The 10,943-nt window shown below is 39.7% G+C and overlaps 1 protein-coding gene across 1 annotated transcript in view; it reads right to left on the bottom strand.

Annotated features, from left to right (window-relative positions):
- Positions 1-9,533, bottom strand: part of myo3a (myosin IIIA) — a 34,245-nt gene extending 24,712 nt beyond the window's left edge. Inside the window, exons 1-9 of the mRNA XM_037694444.1 lie at positions 9,516-9,533; positions 8,925-9,041; positions 8,647-8,751; positions 6,480-6,563; positions 5,279-5,481; positions 4,194-4,292; positions 2,411-2,525; positions 1,663-1,789; positions 1,109-1,275 (exon numbers count right to left, since the gene is read on the bottom strand). Of these exons, the coding sequence (XP_037550372.1) occupies positions 1,109-1,275; positions 1,663-1,789; positions 2,411-2,525; positions 4,194-4,292; positions 5,279-5,481; positions 6,480-6,563; positions 8,647-8,751; positions 8,925-9,041; positions 9,516-9,533 (1,035 nt within the window). The remainder of the gene's footprint in view (positions 1-1,108; positions 1,276-1,662; positions 1,790-2,410; positions 2,526-4,193; positions 4,293-5,278; positions 5,482-6,479; positions 6,564-8,646; positions 8,752-8,924; positions 9,042-9,515) is intronic.
- Between the last annotated feature and the right edge of the window lie 1,410 nt (positions 9,534-10,943).

Raw genomic sequence — 10,943 nt, 5'->3', positions numbered from 1 at the left:
ATATATATATATATATGTGTGTGTGTGTGCGTGTGTGTGTGTGTGTATAGGCATTTTAAACCCTTCCCACACTCTTGCAATATTCTAAACATTTCCAAACTCTCATCACTCTAAAAGAACATAGAATGTCATGATTTCAGCTCCCTGCCTCCTCTGCTCTTTGCCACCTGCAAGCGCTCTTGGCCACGCCCACTTCTCCGCTCTGCTCGCTGAACAGCTGATCAGCTGCAGCAGGAAGTTTATCCTGCATTATGGGATGCACAAAACCTGCAGGAGCAGCTTTTTTTGCAGCTCTGGGTTGCACAAATGTGAAGCAGGTGCTAAATAATTAAAAATAATTTACTTTAAATAAAAATTTCATGCCGATCATGCGGCTCATCCATCAGTCAACCAATCGTGTGTCGTGTCCAGTCTTATTTTGAAAAACTGTGATAGAGCGAGTCCGCGATAAACGAGCCCTGAAGTAGCGAGGGACTACTGTATACATATATATATACTTTTGTAATTTTATTTTATTTTGATTTTTTCCTAGTAATAAAAACAGCTATTTTTCAAATGCAGTTTGTATTGCAATACTTTATGAGGTGATTTTAAGATACTATGTTATTTGCTGTTTTGCTTTTAACAGTATATGAAACAGAATCCAGGTAATTTGTGGTTAAAATGATTTTCAATGTAAGATTTAAATCACAGATGCATGCTCTTACAGGTGACATGTTTTCATTATTTATATTTTATGTGGTGTTTATAATTTGTTTTATTCTAGTAAACTGTGCAGCACTTTGTCCCACTGAGTAGTCGAAGAGCTTTACAAATAAAATGTGAGAACCTGTGTGTCTTGTGTTCTTTCTTTAGATTCTTGTGTTTATGATCCTGGGTCTCCTGCCTTCGCACGTGTTTCTTCTTTCATGTTGTCAGCTCCTGCTTCACCTGCTTCCAATCCCAATCACTCCAGATGTTCGTCATTATGTCTCGTTAGTGTCCCTTTAAGTTCAGTTTTTGTTTGTTTTAGGAAAGCACAGTCTTTAGCCTTATTCATGACAGCCATAAATAAGACATCTCACCCTAGTTGACTGTCAGGCTTCAGCAGTGTGTTGATTCGGTTCACGATCCAGCTGAAGAGTCGGGCGTAGAGAGCTTTGCCCATGGCGTCCCTCACCTCCACCGCTTTTTCCACCGTGTTGGGCCTGACGATTGTTTCTCCCCGGGCCACAACACAGTGGGACGTAAGGGCCTCCTGGAGCTCGTCTGTGCGGATACGTAACAGAGACGCCACTAACGGGAAGAAGACAAAAGGGACGGGAGACATCGTTATTCATTCTACAATAGGGAAATGAGAAATTATACATGTAACGTGTGCAAATGTGCAGCAAGACGTCACATGAATTTACCAACCAAAACATGTGATTACATCTAAAAAGGATTGTGTAAACCATGTCGTGCAGAATCTAATTATCTCAAAACGTATGTTTGCAAATGATTTTCTGTCTCCGCTGATGAACAAATTATTTTACAACAATGTGCTATTTTTATCTCTGCTCCAAACGGAGCTCGCTGCAGAGCTGACGCTGAACACAAAATGAGAAAAGGGGAGGGATGGGAGAGGAAATTTACAGTCTTGCTGGGCTTCACGTCACCATGCACCTCCGCCTTTTGTCTCACCATTCTCCAGGACAGAAACGTTGGTGATGTTGCTCTTGTCTGTTTGATGCTCCGAGGCAACTGCAGTAAACTCAATGTCACCAGTGTTGAGGATTGCAGCCAGAATACTGTAAACACTGCCCAGCTCCTGCAAAAATATCAAATGAAGTTTTCAAAAATAACACCAAGTACGCTCGGAAATGATTAAAAATGTCCATTCAGGATAGGAATATTTTCCTATATCTGTGCGCATTAAATTAATTTTCCAGCTCAAATGATACATTTTCACCCTCAAAATGAATCCTCTGTTGCACTGTAACAGTTGACACCTTATATGTGAAAGTCAGCTTGCCTGTAGAGTGACCGCTTCAAAATCTTTTTGAAGCCTGCGTCATAAGGAATGTATCACGCTCTCAGATTTGAGGTGAAATCTACCGCAGGATAAGAAGTGTCTGCCTCAGCTCTGCGGAGTGATTACAAGATAAGTGATATTGACGTGCAGAACCCAGGAGAAGTCAGTTCTTTGAGGCTCATTAGTCCTTACAATGTCAACAGCTTGCTGCCTACATATCTCTGCAGCAAAGATGGCCCCAGAACCTGTATATGTGCCACAGTTGATGATTACGTTATGGAAAATCTTTTAAGCTACACTGATTTCTATACACAATGTACAATACAATGAGTGGGCGAAAGCCTAGATGAATGCTGTTCAATCCTGTAGGCAAGCATCCTTCAGCATATGCTCAGTGTTCAGTGCTGTAGTTTATACCTCCAAGGTGAATCCAATAACTTTGAAACACTGCTCCACTGCATCAAACTGCTCTTTGAAGGAGGCGTTGTTAATGATGTCAGGCCCTACTTTAATGGGCTCGTTACACAAATACCTGTGGAACAAAAGAGAAACCAAAAGTTTGAGACTTGGTTCTTAAGAAGTACAAAGTTTGCTGTGCAGGTACTAAAAAAATAACCTGTGCTAAAAATAAAAAAAAACTAGGGCCCCGTTCACGTTGGATGATGACGTTGCAACATTTCTTTAAAAAAATCCACCAGAACATGGATGTTCTGTCTTCAAGTACGTATAAGGAACACAGTGGGCTCCTGTTTGTGGAGAGTGTTGGACAAACACCATTCTTCTGTATCAAGGTCACGGGTGTTTGGCATCGTGGTGGCAGCCACCGTGACATAAACCAAGTCTTTAAAAGAAGGCCCATGTTAGCCTCATGCCTAGACTAAGATCACATCATGGCAGCTCTCCATACAAACTTAATACAATGTTCTTGATGCTGCTACATGCATTACATGCCACCACTGTTCTCTCTCAGTAAACTCTTCTATAGCGCTCTCACCAAGTGGCTTCGGTAACCAATCTGCATTTTCCAAAAATCAGTGATTGCTGCCAAACCCTCAGCTCTCTTTCATTTGCCTTTTGGAGATAAGGCAAAACATTTTTGTTCACATCAAAGCCAAACCTACTGGATGAGGAGGGAAGAACACAGCTAAACTGAAACTAATGGTGGAGGCCCAGAAATCTCAAACAGAACAGGAAATTTCTGCAGATTGGGACAAACTCATGGAAGCAGCTAAGGCCAGATGTGGTCCTCATGGAGGTAGCATCATACTAGTGTCACCTAGCACACAGCGGCATCTTGATGAGGTCTGAGTAAGCCATGCCAGGGCAGGGTAAAGGGAGTGGTGCGATAGTGAACATACATGGTCGGATCGTCTTAGAAACTGTTTACAAAAATAGAGCATAGTACGTGCAAGGTAGAGCATTTATTTACTGTGGAAAGTAGCAGAGAAAAACTTGTTTGGTGAGTACTAACTGCATTAATGTCATAATAAGTTTCACACTGCATCATCCAGGGTGAACAGTTGACATATTTACATATGCAAAATTCTTTGACCGGATTGAAATGTTTGCAGATTAAATAATTCAAATGAATCGTTTACATGGGCACAATCCGTTCACAACGATTGTTTACATGCAGTGGGCTTTGTTCTGAACAGAAGTACTGACATGCGCAGAGTGGTAAACTCTCCTTAAAAAAATACAGAAGAAGTTCTACTTCCAGTTTACTTCCGGGATGAACATGAACAAACCTAAGCACCCAAAATGGACCTTCGACAGGTTTTAATGATGGTGGAGACGTTACTGCACTCCCTGACTGAGCTACAGTTAATACAGATCATTTTGAGCTTTTTCACAGTTTCTAGTAGAAATGTTGTCGCTCACAGACCAGTTTTGCTTCCCCGACATGCTACTATTATTAGCATTAGCCAGGCAGAAATTACATAGGTCGCACATACGCAGTCAGGTCAGTTTTTCACGATTGGAAAAAGATGAACAGATTAATGGTTTGCATGCACACTTTTCGGATTATGAATCGACATAAACCACCCCTCTCATTCTGTTTACAAATTCTTTCAGATCGAGCTGAATAAACAAAAAATAATCCTGCACTTTTATTCCGAAGGGCCGTTTAATCCGATTACTTATGCCCATGTAAATATAGCTACTGAGAAGGGAGACGGAAATTTCTTATTAAACCTACTTTGGGGTTTTGCTGTCAGAGAGCTTGTAGTGGGCGAGTTTCTTCCTGTCAGCGAGGCCAGCATAAATGTAGTAGAAGATATGGAAGTTCCTCTCGCCTCTGTGGAAACACACAAATGCAGTTCAGAAATTAAGAACCTTATAAATATAATATAAAATTATTGATATTTGTCATTTTTTACACTTTTATGGTTAAAATTATTTGGCGTGTATCTTGGTCTCAAAAAAGAATGATAAGTGTAATAGTTCAACGTTTACCAACAGGTTTTCTACCTTCTTTAAGGTTTTAAACCATACATGTATAACAAAATTTGTGTTTAAAATACTTTATTCTGCACAATCAATAATACTACTGAGCTTTGCATACAGTTGTATTTTAAAGCTGGGTAACAGTGTTGACATGCTTGATTAAAAAAACACCCGATCAGTTCCGAATTATCTAGTTTCGCTAAATGAATATAAGAAAACAAGCTTAGTTTTCCACCAAATGACACGGAGATGTCTTAACGAGCTTCTTAGATATTGTGTTAACAGAAATAATTCACACAGACAAACAATCCAAAGTGCCACCTTCACAGAAGTCATGAAATATTCAGCATGTAATCCAACACACGACGTAGATTCACCTTGTTTACTATCCCTCTAATAAGCAGAGTAAAAGCCAGAGAGAAGTGGCTGCAGACAATGTTTCCTGCCAATTTGAACCCCGTCTGACCCACGGGTCTCTCGCCTAATGAAATACTTGAGTATGTCTTTGAAGTTCTACTTGCTAGAAAACAATCTTTGATCAAACAAGAAATAGGCCTTCCTCTGCACTTGACCTGGCCTGATCCCCAGACACCTGATAAGAGGAAAAGACGAAGTGACTGAAGTGCAGACTGAAGCCAAATGTCACCAGTTTCAAACGGATAAGTGAAGGTGAGAGAGAGAGAGAAAGTCCATTACACGCTGATCTCAGCCAGTGTGGAAATATAACCTTTGTGTCCTTGTTCTCTCACAAAACAGGCATGCTTTAAGTTTCTATGAATGTCAGAGGAGATGACAGTTGTAAAGGTGACAAACAAAAACAAAGGAAGTGACATTTACATCGCCTGGTGGATGACTCTGGATTTCTCCAGCAGATACTCAGATATCTGGGCTCCGACCACCGTTCCTCCACGAGTGAACTTCATTTCTAGGTATTTGCCAAAGCGGCTGGAGTTATCGTTGATGGCGGTGCAGGCATTTCCGAACGCCTCCACCAGGCCGTTGACCAGGAGGATTTTCTCCTGGAGTGTTTGGTTGTTGGCCTGGATTAAAAAAACAGGATTCTAAGTCAGTGCAGTGGAAATCGTGACAGTCATTTCTGCATGCTCCTTCTGTCAGGTGGGACTAAATTAAAGTGACTAGAAATGAAATTTTCCTTTCAGTTAAGTTGCAAATCATGAGTGGCACCAGCTGGAGCATCAACAGACTCATCAAGGGGCAATCTCAATGATCGAATCAAACATTTTTAGATTCAAAATCTTCTTTATATGATATATTTTAATTCTGCAGGAGGTGCACAAGCGGCTGCATGGTCATGCAACTGTCTTTTTGTACTTCTGTTAGCCTGAAATGTTTCCATATAAATGCAAATATTAAATTGATTTATAAAACATTATACAAAAATGGTGTGATGGTGTAGAATTAAATGAAAGCAGCATAGACAAAATAAATGCATAAAAAAAAACACAAGAAACAATAACGATGTAATAAATTAAAAATAATATAAGGTGAAAAAGAGTTTTACACATTTAAATTTCCAATATTTTCTGATATATAATATCATATTATATCATATTCTATAATTTCCCTCTGGGATTAATAAAGTATTTTTGAATCGAATTGAACTGAATTGAATATTAGCATTGCTTAAGTAAGAGTAGCAAAGACCCTTTAGAACAGGAGTGTCAGAGTTACTTACAAAAGGAGGCCAAAATTAAAACCTTTTTCAAACTAAGGGCCAATTTCAGAAACTACATCAACTCAAATCAGATACCCAGCATCTTTTCTTGGTCACAGGTTCCTCAACAAGAGTTTGATTGGTCTCAGTTGACATTCTCTGTTGTGCTTTCCACATCAAAATCAAAGATTACTGAAAAAAATTTAAGTGATAAAAGTACGTTTCACGTAGAATCTTGGGGGCCACATAAGATGTTAACAAGGGCCACATTTGGCCCCCGGGCCTTGAGTTTGACACGTGCTTTAGAGGATACTGAGAATGATGGACAGTTGTAACGACACAATGATGTGTTGACTGACTCACCTTTCCAAGTACGGTCAGCTGCTGCACCAACAGATGAGCGCTCTCTGTTTTCCCTGCTCCACTTTCTCCACTGATCACAACACACTGAGCACAAGAAGTCACACAAATACAAATTAAATAAAACAATAATGAGTCAAAAATACAGTGATCTAAAAACTCAGGAACACAAATAAATGATAGATAAAATATATTATAATATAAAACAAATACACCATAACAAAGACTTAAGGCTACTAATAACATTTTATAGTCTTTTATTGGTATTATTAAAGTGTACGGTGGCCCAGGAAGCTCATCATATACCGCAACCTCTTTGAACAAACAGAAAATTCAAACAAATACTAAAACATGCAATAATGCACAATATAACTAAACTCATGGAGTTGCACACTGGAGGAGTTTGATAATGTCTGTAGACGTTAAAAAGTGCAAATGAAACCCACGTGCCATGATTAGTGTAATGATTAACCAATGCCACAGTGTCCCAGAATAACCTGCTAGGACTCAGAATGTCAATATGTATGTGCAAAGATTAACTGTGTCTGAACTGCCTTAAATATAGCTATGGAATATAAATGTTGCTTTTGTCAGAGAAAGAGAGATAGATTCAGATTAAAAGTTTGTGTTATGATTGACTGAATGAGTTTCCTTGTTTCATTAGAATATAAAATGCTCAAAACACAACAAATGTGAGAGTTTTAGGGTGAGATTATCAAACACTCTGTGCCTGCTTTGTAACATGATGACTTCCAGTATTCACTTTGAAACCATACATCCATCCATCCATTATCTTTACCCGCTTATTCCATTTTGGGTCACGGGGGTCGCTGGTGCCCATGTCCAGCAATCACTGTGCGAGGGGCGGGGTACACCCTGGACAGGTCGCAAGTCCATCACAGGGCCACATAGAGACAAACGAGACAAACAACCATTCACTCACTCACACCTAGGGACAATTTAGAGTTACCAATCAGCCTAACATGCATGTTTTTGGTCTGTGGGAGGAAACCGGAGTACCCGGAGAAAACCCACGCATGCACGGAGAGAACATGCAAACTCCACCCAGAAAGGCCCCTGGACCGGGGTTTGAACCAAGGACCTGCTCGCTGAGAGGCAGCAGCTCTACCAGTTGCGCCACCGTGCTGCCCCACTTTGAAACCATGGAAGTAAATTGTAAACTCTGAGATCTTTACACCTAATGGCATAAACTAACCAAGTCATTGCACACCTTTTATGGACACAAATTTGGTATTAAATTTTTCCCAAAACTTTTTCAAAGGGAGAATTGCTCCACAAACTGCACTGCCAATCAGTGCAACTACCATACTTGCCGCCGTACATGTCACACTGTCGTATAAGTCGTATTAGTCCAAATATGTCTAATAAAGTGGGGAAAAAATATAAATAAGTTGCTTCAGTGTATTAGTCGCATCTATTATGCTTCACTGCAGATGTGTCATGTTTGTTACGCGTCACTGCTGACCACCCGGAAATGTGGGCTGTTGTTGTGCCAAAAATCGATTGGCTGTCAAATGGCGGCCGCGGGAGCGTGCACGGGTGGACTTTAACAAGACTTTAACGAGATTAACACTTAAAACAATCATTTGTTTGCTCGAAATTATAGCAAAGGTGTGTCTCAGTTGAACTTTTCCTTAATAAATGCACTTTAACGATCAAATCAGATGCATTTCACCTGGGCAGTGCGGCAAAATGCAGCTGATTTAATGTTTGCTCTAGGAGTTCCTGAGCGAGACGAAGGTGGCTTGGTATGGCAAGCCAAATGTCTCAGTAATAGGCACTTTTACCTATTAATGAGACACTTGGCTTGCCATATAAGTTGAGGGCCCTCTAGCGGCTGAAAATGGAAGTGTTCAATATTTCCCAAGTCAGGATGAATGAAATCGTCAGATCTCAGCCAAAAACTGGGTTATAAATATGGGGAAAAAAGTATATTAGTCACTTTGGTGTATAAGTCGCAAGACTTGCAAATTTATGCAAAAAGGTGCGACTTATACAGCGAAAAATATTGTATGTAATTTCTGTATTTTCTTTAATCCTGTACTATATATGAAACAGCATCAAAACTAGTTGCTGCTAGATATTTTGTCCCTTAGAGACAATAAAACAGTGTGAATACGTGATTGTTGCGTCATAATGAGTATGTTACCTGATCTGCAGTGTATGAAACCATAGACTGGTAGGCAATATCAGCCACTGCAAAGATGTGTGGTGGGTTTGCTGTACGCTTCGCCCCTATGTACATCTTAGTGTACTAAAAAGAGAAGAGATTAACAAAAGACAAAATTATGTAACTTAAAAAATACAAATAACTTGTGAAAGGCACATTGCTCTTGAGGATAAGAACAAAATAAAACATAAAGCCACCAATAAAGACAAAATAATTGTGTAAAATTATCTATAAAGGTCGGCAGTATTTCCACTGACCTGAGGAGTGTAAATGTCCATTTGATGGAAAGGATTGACTGCAACCAAGATGTCCCCAACATATGTGTAGATTTGACCTCTACCGTATCGATACTGAAGCTGGTCTGTGACTGTGTTCTGACAATAAAAGACATTATGAAAGAAAACAGTAGAAGAATCCCCCACTGTTTTATCTTATGTCCTGTCTCAAGTCAAAGCCTGGGACTTTTTCTTTGTCAGTGTATTATTTTCACGGTGCAGTGATCAATTCTGCTGTCTGCTCACTGCCAGGTTCATCAACAACAGCTTGACAAATGGAAAGAAATATCCGCTGGCAACTGAGGCTGAATGTATCATTCAATACATCAATGCAGCACTCAGATTTGATCAAATGTTTCACAGAAGCAAAAATAATAATAACAATGGCACATTGATCAGTCCTATAAGAACAGAAAAGAATTGTTAACTTACATTTAATAACAAATATATGTTGAGTGTACAAGTTCAAGTAACAAAAGTTAGTTTTTTCTTGGCTCAACAATTCAGATTATTTAATAAATTTTATTATGATTTCATTCCTTAAAGTTGGGTTGTTTTTTTAGATTTGTTTACCTCATCAAGAACTTCCATCGTAGCGAGGTCATCAACCTCATCTGCTTCGATTTGTGAATTCATGTGGCTTCCTTTTTTAGTGTGGATACGTTCATGCCTGGAAATCAAGAAAATGATCACAAACTGTATAAATTGTAATTGAAAAGGGAGTGCAACACTTTGAATTCTGTTTAAAACCTGTTTTAAAGTGAAAATAGAAGAAAGATAACATTCTGTGATATTATATAAAACACAGTTCTGTCTTAAAGGATTTAAATTCCTGTATATCATTGCATTTGATCTTTAATAACAATATTTACCTATTTTTAAAAAGTAAATCCCTACCTATTTCTAAAAGTAAATTCAGCCCATTATGAGGATGACTAAAGAACTGAACAGAGATGTCGAATCTATTCTTAAGCAAAGGCATGTTCACTCTTTACTCAATGTACTGTAAATGTAATACCGTAAAATCTCAAGTTCAATAAACTTCTCCATGCAAATTTAACTTATAATGCGACTCAGCAACCCTCAGTACTGGCACCCCTCAGGGCTGTGTTTTGAGCCACCTCCTGTTCACTCTGCTCACATGACTGTGCTCCTACCCATCCAGGCTGTGATATTTTAACGTTTGCAGACGATACAATAGTGGTTGGATGCATTACAAATGGAACAAACACACCACCACCCTGAACATAGAAGGATCTGTGGTGGAAGTGGTCTCCAGTTGCAAATACCTGGGTGTGCACTTGAATGACAACCTCAGCTGGGGCAACAACACCACCAGCCTGATCAAGAAAACACATCAGTGATGCTACTTCCTCAGACGGCTGAGACGAGCTGGTCTGGGAAGCTCAGTCCTCACCTCTTTCTACAAGTGTGCAGTGGAGAGCATCATGTGCTCCAGCATCAACGTGTGGCATGGAGGCTGCACAGCTGTAGAAAGGAAAGCTCTGCAGAGAGTGGTGAAGGCTGCACAGAAGTCTGTTGGAGTCAGCCTCCATACCATTACAGACAATTCCAAACCCAGATGCAGGAAGAGGGCCACCTGCATCATGAAGGCCCCACTAACCCAGCACACACACTTTTTGCCCCGCTCCCTTTAGGCAGAAGTTTGCGGAGCATTAAGTGTAGAACCACTATTATTATGCAATTTATATAAATAATGTAGGTCTAAACATTCCTGACGCAACCTTGCATCTCTATGTCGATGACACTGTTGTTTACTGCCGAGCTAACACAGTTGCCAAGGTTTTCCAGCTTCTGTAGTCTGCATTTGACATAATTCAGTCAGACTTATTCAACTTCAAGCTGGTGCTGAATGCTAACAAAACCAAAGGAATGTTGTTTTCCAACAGAAAGTTGGTGCCAGCAACTCTACCTCCTATCTCATGCATGCATGGTGTTCCTATTGAGCTTGTAGATTCTTACAAATACTTGGGAATTTTG

The sequence above is a fragment of the Nematolebias whitei genome, chromosome 20 (assembly GCF_014905685.2).
Source record: "Nematolebias whitei isolate Nwh7 chromosome 20, NemWhi1, whole genome shotgun sequence".
Taxonomy (NCBI): domain Eukaryota; kingdom Metazoa; phylum Chordata; class Actinopteri; order Cyprinodontiformes; family Rivulidae; genus Nematolebias; species Nematolebias whitei.
This window is presented reverse-complemented; position numbering and strand designations above follow the sequence as displayed.